Source organism: Callorhinus ursinus, unplaced genomic scaffold (assembly GCF_003265705.2).
Source record: "Callorhinus ursinus isolate GAN/ISIS: 27379988/994484 unplaced genomic scaffold, GSC_fseal_2.0 scaffold20, whole genome shotgun sequence".
Taxonomy (NCBI): Eukaryota; Metazoa; Chordata; class Mammalia; order Carnivora; family Otariidae; genus Callorhinus; species Callorhinus ursinus.
In genome coordinates this window covers 10,548,660-10,564,232 of record NW_027397082.1, presented here as the reverse complement: position 1 = coordinate 10,564,232, position 15,573 = coordinate 10,548,660, and the positions used below count along the sequence as shown (strand labels likewise).

Here is a 15,573-nt window from a genome sequence, read left to right as displayed (position 1 = left end):
CCCTCACACCTGTCCCTTCAGCTAGCAGAGCCCTGGCACAAAGCTGACCCTCAAGAAATACTTGCTGAATGAGGGAACGTGTCCAGTTCACCCAGATTGGGGATGGGAAGCCTGACGCTGCTGGGGACTGGTGGGGGCAGACAGCCTGGGATTAGACTTGATCCACAGATAATCCCCCAAATCCAGAAGCCACCTGGATAGTTGCCTGGACTGAGCTCCATCAACGGATGCATGTTGATGCTGCAGCTGATTCCGTGACAGACTTTCCAGGGGCCAGAAAAGAGCTCCTCAAAAAACAATTATTCTAATTATTATTGAAGTGTGACGGAGAAAAGGCTGTTAATCCTTTGCTGGCTCTTCTCTCCATTTTTACTCTTAGGTACTTTTGTTATGGAACATTTCAAGCAAACAGAAAAGTGGAGAAAACAGTATCATGAACCCAGTATAAGGTACCCATCACTGAACTTCAACGGTTACCAACACAAACCCAATCTTGAGTCATCCATAAACCATCCCTTGAAGCCAATCCCAGCTATCATCTCATTTCACGCGTCAAGACTTGGGTGAAGACCAAAATCCATTTCCGATTCATCTGGGGGCACTGGCCCTGGGCTCCCCTCGGCCCCGCCTTGGCTCGGTGCCTGGCAGGCCCCCACCCAGCGGGTTCTGAACCTACGTCTATGAAACTCAAAGCCGGATTGTGCGGCGCCAGGCCCTGCCTCCTCCGCTTCCTCCTCTTCCCGCACAGCGTGGGTCACCTCGGCCTCGTGGCGTTCCTGACACCCCACCGGCAGCCCTCGGTGATGCGCGAGTGAGTGTCTCTCCGCGCACAGCCTCAGAAAGCGGAGGGAGGCGCCTTCCACTTCCTCTTTCTCCGGCTGACTAACGCCCGGCGCCCGCCCCCCACGCCTCCGGCTCCCCGGGGCGTGGCCACAGCCCGAAGGGGCGGGGAAATACACATATTCGGCCTTATATGGGCAGCCACGTCACAGGCCGCACAGTCATTCACATAAAACGCGGCGCTGCTGGCGGAATCCCCGGCTTCTGGGGCGGCGAGTGGCCGGGCTGGCTGCCGAGAGTGCGGGGCGGGAAAGAAGAGTTGAGCGGCCGCACCGGCACCGGCGCCGGGCTCGGTCGGCCGGCCGCGGCCTCGCGGGTCGCCCTCCCGTGCCTCGCCAGCGGGCACCCTGGCCGTGGGCACCTGCGGGGCGCGCGGCGCGGGACCGCGGGGCGGCGGCATGAAGGTCACGTCGCTCGACGGGCGCCAGCTGCGCAAGATGCTCCGCAAGGAGGCGGCGGCGCGCTGCGTGGTGCTCGACTGCCGGCCCTACCTGGCCTTCGCCGCCTCGAGCGTGCGCGGCTCGCTCAACGTCAACCTCAACTCGGTGGTGCTGCGGCGGGCCCGCGGCGGCGCGGTGTCGGCGCGCTACGTGCTGCCCGACGAGGCGGCGCGCGCGCGGCTGCTGCAGGAGGGCGGCGGCGGCGTGGCGGCCGTGGTCGTGCTCGACCAGGGCAGCCGCCACTGGCAGAAGCTCCGCGAGGAGAGCGCCGCGCGGGTCGTGCTCACCTCGCTGCTCGCCTGCCTGCCCGCAGGCCCCCGGGTCTACTTCCTTAAAGGTGAGCGCGTCGGGGCCGCCGAGCCCCTGTCACCACCCTCCCCCCCACCTCCGCCCCCCGCGCGGCGAACGCCTCGGGGCTCTGGGGTCCCCTCCTCGTGCGGGGCGCCTTCCGCGACCCGGCACCCGGTAGTCTTCACTTGCCCGAGTCTGCACCCTGGGGCTTGACGTGCGCTAGGGAGGGCGCTGCCAGTGTCAGCCCTCAGAGCTTCCCCCTCCCCACCCGCGTTCCTCGAAAGCTCCCGGCCGCCTGGGTGGGTGGGGTTGGTTGCGCAGCCGGGGGCGCCGCTTCTCAGCCGCGGGGGCCGTCGGCTCGTGCTGGGCGCGGGCCCCCGTTTGCTGGCGCTGGCTTAGCCACCCTCGTTGGGGCCTGGGCTCTGAGCCTTTCTGATAAGCAGAGCAGGCGGGATCAGCCGGCCGCGACCCCCCGGAGCGTGGCGCCGCGGCGTCCCCTCTCCTCCCGCCTGGACAATTAACGTATGTTAGGCTGCCTTCACCGACCCCTCTTGCCTTTTTGACCCGGGCCAGTCCCTCCCCTTCCTTTCCACTTCATTTTACTGCTTTTTATTGTTTTCCTCCGGCCTTCCCTTCTCCCCTCCCAGGCCTTTCTCTAGCTCCATTTGGAGCTGACAGCCTTCCCACCCTTTTCACCCTTTTCCCCAACGCCCCCCCCCCCCCCCGCAGATCATCCCCGGGGCTTGCCTCCTGCTGCTTCCCAGGGGTGGGAGGCTGCCGGCCAGCGAGCCCCAGGATTTAGGAGAGGTGTAGCAGGTGGTGGTGGAGGGGATTCCGTCGCCTTTGGTTTGAGACGCCCCAGAAGCTGCCCCACCGGTCCGTCCATTACACCTGCTGGAGAGAGGACTTTGACTTCCCCGGCCCGTGTAGTGAGTGACTGACTTTCAAATTACAGAGCATTGATTTCTGGGTCACTTCCTATGACTTCTCCCGCCTTGTATTTAGGTCCTTTGTAACCTCCAACGTACGGAAGAGAGTCCACAGTGCAGAGATGAGGGTTCAGCCCAAGCTGTGCCCTGAGGCCCTGCCAACGCTGTTGCAGACACCTTGAGAAACAGCAGTGATGTGGTTCAGAACTCGGGTGCAGTGAACTGAGCGTGAGGGCCCTGTTTTAAAACCATGCAACTTGGGGAATTTCACACACTCCAGGCCTGCAGAGCACACTCGCAGCCCCCACCTCTATTAGCACCTCTTGCAGACTGTCCCCTGTTGATTCCTGTTAGGGAGATGACAGGCAGAAGATGATCATCTTCCTTGTCCACCAGCCTCACTTGCAGGGGAAGGAGGGATGCCCTCCAAGCTCTGCAGAAAGTTTCATACTTAGCCCGGGATTTCTTTCTATTCCTGTTGGTGGTTTTTTGCCTCCTGTTCTTAGCCATGAGTACAGGAAAAGCTACTGTCTTCCCAGTAGCATGAAAGATATATTCCAGGAAGCCCCCGCCTGGTCCTCCTACCTCTGCTCCCCACCCCTCTCCAGGGGGGGTCGTGCTGACTGTTTAGAAGTTACTGCCACAGGAAGTAAGCGGCTCTGTAGACTCACATCTCGGGAAAATTCATGTCTAAAATGTTTTGTTTTTTTTTTAATGACAGTAACACAGGTAAAATTTTAAAAGCGCAAAGGCTGTACGATGAGAAGTGGGTCTTTTGCACGCCCTTGAACCCAGTCCCATTCTCCAGAGACAGCCACCAACTATTTTTTGTTCGTCTTTAGACAAGTTAGTTTTCCACCAGTATCTTTAAAAAATAGAATGGTTTTGTTTATTTCCTGTTCCTTCTTCTTTCACTTAACTAGATCTTGGGAGATTTATCCTTATCAGAGCATACATGTCCATTTTACTTATTTTTTTATTTTTAATATTTATTTGAGAGGGACAGAGAGAGCACATGCGAGCAGGGGGAGGGAGAAGCAGACTCCCCACCTTAGCAGGGAGTCAGGAGCCTGGTGCAGGGCCCAGGGCTTGATCCCAGGACACTGGGGTCGTGACCCAAGCCAAAGGCAGACACTTAACCTACTGAGTAAGGTGCCCCTTACTTCTTAAACCAGTCCCCTGATGGTAGCCAGTAGGTTGCTTTCAACCTCGCTATTTGAGGCAATGTTGTTGGGTATATTTTTTGTTCAAATGCTTTATGTGTGCACTGTCTTTCTGTGAGATTCTGAGAATTGCCGGGTTGATAGTTGTGTGCATTTTAAATTTCAGTAGGAATTGCTGGGTACTTAACAGTTATAACACCACGGAAGTTAAATTGTTGTCCAAGAAAATTTTTATTTCTTCATCTACCTCATGTCCAGATATGATGAATTCAGGTTTTAATCTAGTGGCATTTCAGATCTTGGGGGTAATAATGACTTCTATACGTCCCTTTATCGTCCTCTACTCCCCCCTCCCCAAAATAACACTAAAATGGGATGACGACCGAATGGCATTGTCAGTGTGTATTTTATATACAGTGTCCATGCAGCTTCTCTGCTCCCCTGGTCATGCAGTGGTGATCAAAAGCAGAATCACTCTGAAGGGGATTGAAGCAGCCAAAAGAATTCCCAGAGCTCTTGCAGCTCAAGTGAGGCACCAGAGAACAGTCTGTCTCTCCCTGCCTCTGAGGGGAGTGGGTGAAAGAGACCATCTAATCTGAAGGACTCCTGACCCCAGCTTGAAGAGACAGCCCCTTGTTTATCTGTCCCTCAACTACACTGAGCAGCTTTGTCTGCCTGCCTTATTTTGTCAACAGGCAGGCAGGACCCAGCCCACACCCGCACCTCCTGTCTGTCCTGACAGCCATCTCTTTTAAGTGTGCTATTTAAAGACAAGAGATGGGGTGGCCTGAAGGCTTGTCTTTCCCAAGCCTCATTCTTGGGAAAGTTTGGGAGGGCCTGAGCCACTCTTAACTCCAGATTCCCATCCCATATCACTCAGTTTGTGCCCTGGAACCCAAATCGTTGGAGGCCCAGGCACAGGAAGTGACTTACTAACTAGGGTCATCTCTTCTGATGAAGCTGTGGGTCCCTCAGTGTGACCTTCTGTCTACATTCTAGGAGGGAAAGGGTCCAGGGGCTCCAGTGGGGGGTGGGAGGAAACTAAGCCGCAAACACCACAACCTCCCACCTCCGTTACTCCCTGGCGTGTGGACTCCTATCATGACCAGGAGGACCAGAGGGTCATCTGGGGAGGGCCCAATGGGCTTTTTGTTGAAGTGACCACAGAGGAGATTTGAGTGTACTCAATGGGGGCGGGGGCAGTTCCAGCAAGCTGGGAGGAAGCAGTAATGGCAAGATGACTCATTCTAGGAATTGGCTGCAGCTTCTGGGAGGGAGCTGGAGACCGCCATGTTATCCATTAACTATTTGTCTACTGCAGGGGTTTAAGGCCACCGTGGGCTCCACTGTGGGCCTATCACACCACTAAGAGACGGAAGAAAGAGGGGACTTTGTGGAAAATATATGGGCTCGGAATGCATATTTAATTGATGATTTGACCCTAGGTGAATTCTCTGGGTCAGAAAAAAATAGCAAGTTTTCTGGAGGCTCGCGGAAGTCCCTTGGGTCCTTTTGGATTGGGAGTGAGGGCTTTCCCAAGTGAGCCTGGCCTGTTCACCTAGCAGCACTTGGCATGTTTTTCATTTGGTTCTTTCCCATTGAGTTCTGGGCCTGAGACTTCTTTAATATGCTCAAGTTTCTGTGACTTGGTCAGAGAGTAGTTTTTACCTTAAGTGACCCATCTGGAGAAGTTTAAATGTAATATTAAGGATTTTTACAGTCATACCTGCTGGTAGTTATCATTTGAGGACTTACAGAGAAGAAAGATCAGGAGGGGAAGCTAAGGAAGATAAAAAGGAAGGGTAGGTGGTCTTGAAGGGGAGAGAAACAGTTTTTACACATTGGGACTGAGAATTCGGTTCTGAAGGCCTCGTGCCTCGTTTGGTTTGGAAGGTAATTAACTAGATTGATTACTCAAAATTGGACCTATAGAGAGGATTGTCAGCAGTGTTCTTTAGCTCCTTGGGAGTGAGAAAGGGCAGGGCTGTTTTATTGCACTGAGTTTAAACCTCATATTAGCCCCCATTCCCTTATGAATAGAGGGGATTGCATCTATCATCCAGTTCAGAGCTAATGGGCTAGGGATGAAACAGACCAATTCAGGAGTCTCTTCTTGCAAGTGAATGCAATTCTGCATAATCACACCTGCATTTTAGACAAGTAAGTGAAAATAGCTTTTGTTTTCTGGAGGGATTTTGTTAATATTGCCAGATGTCAGATTTCCTTTCAGCTGCTTCTGTTAGATGCAAAAAATTAATCATTGCCTCTCTGTGAACTATAACTTTTTAGAAAAGAGGGAATGTGTGTTTGTGTGTGTGTGTAGCCCATTTCTGTTCCAAAGCTATTAGTTGGTTTGGCTCAATTTTTTTTATAAGACCAGAATCTATGTTAGCTTAATATTCTTGACTCTTCCACGCTTAGGGTATTGATTAATTCTGGACATTTTCTAAAAGCCTGAGAAATCAACGCTTAACATCTAGCTTCCTTTTTTTTTTTTTTCTTTTTTTACCTTGCAGGAGGATATGAGACTTTCTACTCGGAATATCCCGAGTGTTGTGTGGACGTACAGCCCATTTCACAAGAAAAGGTTGAAACCGAGAAAGCCCTCATGAGCCAGTGTGGGAAACCAGTGCTCAGCCTCAGCTACAGGCCAGCCTATGACCAGGTAAGTGGTTTTGGAAATGCCGTCTTGGCTGTGGACTCCATTCCTTCCTCGGCCCCCTGGCTCTCCCTCTCCTCACTGGTGCGTTCTTCTGAGGATCAGGGTGTTGGCAGAGCCCTCTAGCTTCAGAGAGCTGTTGCTTGCCAACTTGAGTTTCCATCCAAGAGTAAATGGGCTTCTTTCCAGCAAACAAGCTGACAAGAGCAAAGGAGCCACAGGATGCTTGACAGCTTCTGGAGAAAAGGGGAAGTGAAAGATACATTATTATTAGCTGGCCTAGGAAGTGCAGAGAAGCTTCAGAGTATCAGTTTAGGTTTCCCTGAAGATGTTTCAGAGTTGACTTTCAGGCTTCCTGTGTTAATCTTTGTAATTGTTCATGCTCTGCAGTTTCTGCAAACCAACCTAGTACCTGTCGAGATGTGTCTTTTTGTTATTTTTAACTGAAACGGGACCGGGGGAGGGTTGTGGGGAAACTACCATTTGGATGGCTAAGCGGGCCCTAAGGGTTTCTGCTGCTTACAATTCCATAAATTCTGAAACCAGAGAAGATCAGGAGACACTGTAGAGGATTTCATGCTCATACAAATATGTGGGGTTTTTTTTCCTTCCAAGAATGTTACTTTCTGGCAACTCTTTAAAGGCTGAAAGTGTGTGAAAGGCTCAGTCAGGGGTCCCCTTCAGTGCTGGAGGATGAGGGAAAGGCAGGCATGGACCCAAATCTGGCAGAAACCAGAGCTCAAAGCCCACCTTCCCATTTTACAGAGGGGGAAAAAAACGTGTCTCACCGCTGGAGATGATCTCTTTGCAAAGAATCCTGTAGCTGGGCTCCTGGCAACAGTAGACCCAGAACGCCTCCCTTCTCTTAACTCTGGTTCTTTTCAAGGCCTCATTCTGTTTTCCACAGAAACAGAACCTCTTTTGGAAGGGGCCCATCCTAGGCACCTGACTTGGTGGGAGGAGCTTTCCAAGTATTTCCCACAACATAAGTACATGTCCAGATCATAAGAAGGAAGATGTCTGGATGCTGCCTGGCATGAGCAGAACTCTGCCCCTGGGAATAAACTTCCCAGTAAAGCCAAGTGACTTCCCTTGAATGGGATCCCTGGTCAGGAAGTCTATTAGCTTGGCAAGGTGCCAGGGTTGTTATTTTGTTTTCCTTTATTAAAAAACACAGAGCGTATGATGAACCCTCAGCATTCAAGCCATGGGCATGTGGCTTAGCTGGATTTCTATTTTCTGTTTGTTTGGGTGGTGTTTTCCCCTCACATCTCAGAAAGTGAAAGAGAAACAAGAATTGTCAGGATGTTGTGAAGGCACAGCAGACCTTTGACCAAGAGAGGACCGGGGAGGCCCTGACATGTCTCCCAAGGTTCATCGGGGAACCCCCCTGGTGCTATTTCTTAGAAGTGCTTCTGCATTGAGAGAAGCCAAGCAAGGTTGTGTTAAGCTTTGGGGTTTCTGAAGGCCTTTGGTTTCTTCCTCTTGAGTCTAAACAGAGGATTCAGAAAAAGAAAAACACATGGTTTCAGGGGTGTGTTGTTCTAGGCTTTAGAAGTAATTGTCTAAAGATTCCAGGCACTAAAGAGAGGGAGAGATCTATGGAGGTACATCGAAAGTGTTAAGTCCAAGGGCCAGCTCTGGTAGGCGCTAATAAAAATACTGGTTGTTGGGGCGCCTGTGGGGCTCAGTCGGTTAAACATCCAACTCTTGATCTCAGTTCAGGTCTTGATCTTAGGGTCGTGATTTTGAGCCCCTCACTGAGCGTGGAGCCTACTTTAAAAAAAAAAAAAAATCTGGTTGTTACTCTTACTATATCTTTGGTAAAATCCTCTATGACTTTCTTCTAAGTGGCCAAACTGGCCTTTGCTTGAACACTTGATTTCTCAGGAAAGAAAAAGCACACACCACATGTCAGGTAATTTGAGAGTTGCCTTCTGCTAGCCCTCATCCTACGCCCCTTTCCCTATTATGAGTCCGGCAGAGTTTCCGTTCCGCTTTTATTCTGGGACAGGAAATGGGAACACAGGAAACGGATGGATGATATGGGAAAAGCTCCCAGAGACTCAGCCATTGCCGCCGCCACCGCCCCCCCCCCCCCAAAGCACAGTGTTTCTCAGTCTCTGGGGCCTCCCATTGTCCCAGTTATCTCTGGTTTTTCTTGCCACCCTGGAGCTGCTAAGGCTGCCAGAGTCTGACCAGCTAGCTGTTTTTAACTTTGCCTCAGGGTAGATGGTCTCAGCTTCTAATTGGGATCCTCCTTAACTGGAAACCTGGTGTGTGGGTGGCCTTCCGAAAGGGTGATGATGTAAGCATCTCTCACAAACCCTCAGTCCCACGTGACAAAGATCAGGGGGAGGAGGAGCCCCTCTGCCCTTGGCTTAATAGCTTTTCTTTAGGGATTCCAGGTAAACAGTGGTCATTTCCACTTCCAAGAAGCAACCTTTCTGGGGGGCACACTTTAACATCTCTGAAACCCACATGTGTCTTAGGATCAATCATCGGGGTCCTAGGTTTGATGAAATATACCATGAAAATATCAGGACTGTAAGGTGGGGGTACTCATCTTGAGTTTTTACCTGTTCCGACTCAAAAGAAGCCAGGGCTGCCCCAAGGTTAGAAGGCTTGCCCTGGTGCTGTCGGGGCAGCCGGAACGTGAGCATAAGCCTCTCCGTTCTTCCCCTTCACGCACATCTTCTCATCCTTGTCGGCACAGGAAGGCTGCTAGCGTTCCCTACCTCGGTATGTGTAAGAAAATGAAACATCTTTGCTGTGTGGGCTTGGCTGTCACTGAGTCACAAGGCAGCCACGTCGGGTAGAGCATTTGCCAGGCTCTCCCCACACTCTGGGTTGAACTACCCTGGCTCTGAACTCTCTACCTGGAAACCAGAAAGGGAACCTCCCACCTTACAACAAGTAGGTCAGGGTTGTTTTGTTTCGTCTCCTAAAGGAGCAAGCTAACCCAGTATTTCCCGGCTGTCCTTTCCCCCTCCCTCCAGGGCGGCCCAGTTGAAATCCTTCCGTTCCTCTACCTTGGAAGTGCCTACCATGCATCCAAGTGCGAGTTCCTCGCCAACCTGCACATCACGGCCCTGCTGAATGTCTCCCGGCGGATTTCCGAGTCCTGCACCACCCACCTACACTACAAATGGATCCCCGTGGAAGACAGCCACACAGCCGACATCAGCTCCCACTTTCAAGAAGCAATAGACTTCATTGGTAGGTTCAGTCACTCGTCCTCAGTCGTTCGGGGAGCCCCATAGGGGCACCTGTTCTCAGTTCTGAGGCATCGATGGAGGCTACCTTTGCCAAGAAGAAAAGTGTCTTGTCTATGCAACCACCAGGAGTTGGAGCCAGGAAGGGATGCAGCCACCAAAGAGGCAGAGGGGAGGATTCGAGTTGCTATTAATAGGAGTTTTAATTTGCAAGATAAATGAATTAATATAATTTTATGGCAATACTCACTGCTGCTCTTGTTATTTTTCCTAGCCGGGTGGGAAGCAGAGTGTGTCCATGCGTAATGCTCCATGCCAGGGAAGCAAGGGAGGGAAAGAATGATCCTCACTGTGCTCCTGCGTAGGTTGGGGCATTTTTAGAAAGCCAACAGAAGGATTGAGAGAGCACTACTTACACACCGAGCCCCGAGGGCCCTGGCAGCTTTTCACAGTCTTTGGCAGACTGCTTTAGGGGCAATTTGTTTTGCATTTTCAGCTAATTTTGGATTAAAGATAGCATTTGATCAAGCTCCATGCTCTGTGCATAGCAAAGTTGGCATCTTCCGTACGTTGTGTTAGGCAGTTATCATTTACTCCCCTGGACAGGCCTGGAAACTTCTGGCCTCTCTGCCTGGAAAGGGCACTGGGCCTTGGGCTTCCACCTCTTCAGCATAGGCTGGATTGTTCCCTCGTTTGACAGCTTCTCTTTCGCCCCTCTCTGCCTCAGCGGCTGTTTCAGATTTGCAAGCACCACTCCCCAACCTTGTGGCCTTGCCTTCTTCCCCTTTAACACACATAGGTGTTGAAGCTGAGATGTGACTTTCCTTATCTTGTTTTGAGGGCTTTTGGAGGGGGAAAGGCAGGTGTTGGGCACAGCAGTAACTATTTAGGGCAGGTAGCAATTAAGGGGACCCCCTTCAGCCACACGGTGGGCCCTGTGCTCATCACACATGGTTTCTCCTCTCTAGGAAACCCACTGGGAAAGTCTCCAAAGGCAGAAGGCTGAGCCTGTCCTGGTCATCTGAGCCTCTGGGCTGACAGGATTACTTTGGATCGCTGAGAGGCAGCCCAAATGATGGGTTCAGAATGGGAACCCCTTGACATTGTCTCCCTGACCCTGGGAATGCCTTGCCCTTCTCTGCCTGTTATTTAATTACCTGGATAGCTACTCAATGAGGTCATGAAACCCGCCCCCATCCATTTCTCAGAAGCCTCCCTCTCCATCCTGTGTATTGTGTACACAACCACAGAAACCCACAGCCTTTTGAGAGCACACGATGCTTTTCCTCAGACTCCTTGCCCTGCTGGTGAAAGGGGGGGACTGAGCCCATACCATGGCACTTGACCCCTTCCCAGGGGAGCGCCTGGGAGGGCACATGGTAGACAAGCCCTGAGGGGCAGAGCAAAAACAGCATACGCTAGGCCCTTTGTTTTCTTGGACGTGGCACTGGGCAGTTAAAAGGTAGTCTAGAAGGAGCAAAGGAAGATAGGAGCCATGACCGTGCAATCCTAAGGGTTGGGGTCCCCTTTGAACTAATATACAGGAACTTTTTTTCTTTTGAGTCAGACTAAATTGGGGGTACCTCTAATGAGCTACACTGTGTCCTTTGGGATTTTTGTTCTGTTGAGGAAGCCCTGGGGTTCCTCCTTGACTCTTCAGAAACTTGATCTTTTAGATCTTACAGATTCATTTGCAAACTTCTTGAACTTGAGGAGGGAGCTGGGTAAGGGAGCTGACTTTTTTGCTCTTCAAAACCTTAAGTGTTTTTGCACACTGTGGCTTTACATTGTACCAGGTACATCAGACTTCCTGTGTTGTAATGTTGTAATTGTTTCCTCACTAGCAAGAGAGGGAATTGGAAAGACTGTTTTTTGTGGTTTTTAATTGACGTGTGTGTACATATATATGCGTAACCTTTTGCCCCTCATTTTTAACTGTTATAGTTCTTTTGGGGGGAGGAGTGGAACAGAAAAGGAGGGAGACCTTGTCATATTGAGCTAAAGAATGCTAACTGATGGTGGTAGCTTTATAGCAGTGACTCTCATTGTTGTGCAAGATGGAGTTTGCGAAAGCCATTTGTATCCTCCGGTCTAGTAAGCGTCATTTAGCCAGGGCTATAATTAGTGGCTGTGCACTATTTATCGTATGTTTGGTGGTGGGAACCCTGGGAGCTGAGCCAAGCATCCCGCCCTGGCACAGGCAGACAGGGTGCCCAGGGAGGCTGGCAGGCCTCTAGCAGGAGAGGGTCTGGGTCCTCCCCATGAGAATCGGATCCCAAAAGGCAGGAATTGCTTGTCTGAGTCAGTCTTTGAACCTGGGGTGCTCTCAGAAAAATGTACCTACCCAGTAAATTTGCATGCAATGTCAAGGATTTTGCAATGTCCTCTTGAAACCCATCCGTGGAACCCAAGTTAGGATGGCGTCTCCAGGAAAGGGAGTATTACCCCAGATCTAGCATCTTCAGGGCAGAATCTGTGCAAGTATCCAGGAAAACAGGGAAGCACGTCTGAAGATTAGAAAGGCCCTACATGGGGATAGACATTGGGGGGGCCCCATAAGCTCTGTCCTTGCCAGTGGGCATTAAAGACTATGTGGGAACCTCAGCTCTTGGACAGATGTGACATTTTGATGACTAGGTCACTTTTGTGTTTAATTCTTGTACCTTGGCATCATTGCCTTTGGGTTCCAGTTCCAACTCGTCCTCACTGTCTTTTCTTCCTTCCAGATTGTGTCAGGGAAAAGGGAGGCAAGGTCCTGGTCCACTGTGAGGCTGGGATCTCCCGTTCGCCCACCATCTGCATGGCTTACCTCATGAAAGCCAAGCAGTTCCGCCTGAAGGATGCCTTCGATTACATCAAGCAGCGGAGGAGTGTGGTGTCGCCCAACTTTGGCTTCATGGGCCAGCTCCTGCAGTATGAGTCTGAGATCCTGCCTTCCACGCCCCAGGCTCCCTCCTGCCAAGGGGAGGCAGCAAGCTCGTCATTCATAGCCCATTTGCCGACACTGAGCCCTGACCTGCAGGGTTCCTACTGCACCTTCCCTACCTCGGTACTGGCCCCCGTGCCCACCCACTCGACAGTCTCAGAGCTCAGCAGGAGCCCCATGGCCACGGCCACATCCTGCTGAAACCGGCATCGGGGACCCAGCCCAGCCCCAAGAACAACTGTGATTCTGCTTTTTTGAAACTCGTGGACATTTCATACCTGTGCAATACTGAAAACCTCCGCGGGACAGTGAGCGGTCACCAGGCTTGCAAACGAACTTGACGCTGACAGCGGGGAGAGGTTTTGGGGACCGAAGGAAGGCCAAGCCATGATGAGAGCACAGCACGTGCCGACTACTGTACTTCCAGACCCCCTGCCCTCTCAGGACCGCCCGGGCCCTGCACCTCCAAGCTCGCCTTTTCATTTCAAGCGCAAGGCAATAAATAGCCACAGCGGCGTGGGAGAGAGTGGTTGCCAGACCAGGAGAAAAGGCAGTGACGAAGCCGATTCGTTTTGAAGGAAGCACAATTTCCACCTTACTTTTTTAACTTTGGCAGTCTCCGTATCTGTCTGTTGCTTCAGGGCATAAGCTGATCACCACCCAGTCAGGAAAGCAACCTGTCCAGGGCTTGGAGGGACGCCATCTAGATGCTGATTTGAACCGTCCCATGTTTGCGAGACTCCCTCTTGGGTCCAGGGTGGAGGCGGATGGTTGAAGTAGCGAGATGTCGACTTCTCTGGGTGTCCTTTCCACTGTGGGTTCTTCCCTGACTTCGGACTTCGCATGATTTCTTACTCATACTTGAACCTTCCTCGTCGCCCCTCTCTCCTCAAAGTATCTCTTGTGTCATTTGAAAGGAGTTCTTCAGACCGTAGACCAAAAATCACCCCTTTCAGGGGTGGCAGCGGGTGCCAAGAGAAAGAGGTACCCGCCGCGTCCGGGTCAGTGGCATTGACACGGTCACCTCCCCAGCTTGCTGTCCTTAATGTGTGCTTGTCTCGTCTCTCGTGACACACGTTTTCTTCCCTGCCCCTGGGGGTTGTCTTCAAGCTGTGGACTTCTGGGGTTTGCAGACTTTGTAATGTGGTACTTCTTTTTTGTCTGTAGGTTCTCTCCAGGGGAAAAGGCAATAATTTCCTAAAATCCATATGAATGTGAAGAAAAGCAGTATGTTACTGGGTGGTGTTGTTGTTTTTTATAGTGCAAAATAAAAAGATGAAAAGAAAAAAAAACAGTGCTTCGTGTTGATGAGTTGGGGTAATTAGGTAGGAGTACATTTAGGTGGGGACACAGCATTTTCACTGGATCCAGACGAGCACTAGGGTGACGGGGGTGTGCCACGGTAGGCTGAGTCTGCATCTGCTCGTGGCCGGTGACCTTAACAATGCAGAATATTGCTTTCCAACTGAGAGGCTTCCCTAAGCTCACTTGCAAGAGGAGTCCTTAGGTGCCGGTCACACGGAGAGGTGGTCAGAGCATCCACCCACTCAGGGCTCTCGACTCCCATGAGCCCAGGCAAATTGTTCTCCTTGAGCCTCAGATGCTTCATCAGTGAAATGAGCTAGAGGATCCCCAAGGTCCCTTAAAGCTCAAGGCCCTTGATCGCAGCAAACCTGAATGCCAAGCTTGTGGTCAGCCTCCTTTTAGTGCCTGGCACATGGCAGACACACTTAGAAAAGGTTGGAAAAATGCCCGAGGGACAGAGAAGTGAACTAGGTGACAGTTCACCATAAGTGCCTGCCCCGGTTCTTTTTCACCCTTGGGACTAATTCTGCCAGATAATTCCCTCAGTCAGTGAGTGGGTTTAAATCCCAAGCTGGATCGACTTGTCCACTGAGTTGTTTCCTCTTGGTGGAGGCAGGAAAGAACAATATTGACTTCTACTACCCACACCTGGCGAGGCCTCTGCCTCAGCCTAACTCTTGGGGCCTGTTTCCTAATCAGGACCTGATGTGGGAGTTCCAAACATACCCCTCGGTTCTGGGGGGCCCAGAGAGACGGCCTGCTCCCCCCTCAGGCACCATGTCCACAACTAGCAAGATGGCGGCCTAGCCCAGGGTAGCCCACCTCTTTCTAAACATCTCACCTCAAAGGCTTGGCTGGAGGCCTTGTTCTCTGCAAGCCTTTCCTCTTCGCTACTCTCCCTCCACAGATTCCTTGGCAAGTCCTCGGAAGAATGCCACCCACGCTAGAGAGGCTGCATTTCCTTCACCTCATGCCCCTCATCTGCATAATCCAAGCAGGGCTTTCACGGAAAGGGGAGTGAAGAACATCGGACGGACCGGGAAGAGGGGAAGTCCTGGTTTCCAGCCCTCACCTTGCGCTAACTCTAACACTTTGGAGCTAATCTCTTAAGAACCTCGCTGGACCAAAATTCTCCAGGGCTTGGTCCAGTTGATGCCTGAGTTCCTTCCGGTGCTTCAAATCCTGAGCCTCTTGGAATGTGACCCAGAAGCCTGTCCAGGTGCTGAGTGGCTGGAGGGGCCTGGAGCAGGGAGAGACGGGGTAGGAAACTGGGTGCAGGCTGGGGTGATGTGCTAAGCTGTGTCCCACTTGCTGACATTTGCTTTATTGCATTAAAGGCTTTCTCTGAAGGGTGAGTAAGTCCTCTAAATCAGGCATATGAGGATTGCTCATAAGCCAGTGAGTCACTGGAGGGTAAGCCAAGTGAAGCCCCACAGCTGGGGATGGCTTTTGACTCTCACTCCCTTAATAATCTCATTAATTACACCTCCATTTGTGTCAAGACCAACTTCTCACTGGCTTCCAGTGCCAGGTGGGGAGTTCAAGGTGGTGAGGTCTGGTTCCTTCATCCCCAGATTGTGAAGAACCACCTCTGTTGGTCTCTAGCACCAGTGCTGGGAGAACAGAGATAGTACTTCCCTATTCTGTGTCCCAGCTGCAGCTGTGGGTGAGCCCCTTCAGGTCCACCCTCGCTCCTGAGCTGGGCCTGAGGGGGGGCAGGAAATGCATGAGCAGCCACACACCAGTGCGCTAGCAGAAGCCCTGTGCACCCGTGGGTCTCCTCCCTGTGAGGATCCAGGGAAAAT

The 15,573-nt window shown here is 51.7% G+C and overlaps 1 protein-coding gene across 1 annotated transcript; it reads left to right on the top strand.

The window, feature by feature from the left end:
* The first annotated feature begins 1,033 nt into the window (after nt 1-1,033).
* DUSP5 (dual specificity phosphatase 5) lies at nt 1,034-13,737 on the top strand. Its single transcript, XM_025880507.2, has 4 exons — nt 1,034-1,617; nt 6,180-6,328; nt 9,322-9,541; nt 12,264-13,737. Exons 1-4 carry the CDS (start codon nt 1,239-1,241, stop codon nt 12,662-12,664), a joined length of 1,149 nt encoding a protein of 382 aa, XP_025736292.1. The 5' UTR covers nt 1,034-1,238; the 3' UTR covers nt 12,665-13,737.
* The last annotated feature ends 1,836 nt before the right edge of the window (nt 13,738-15,573 follow it).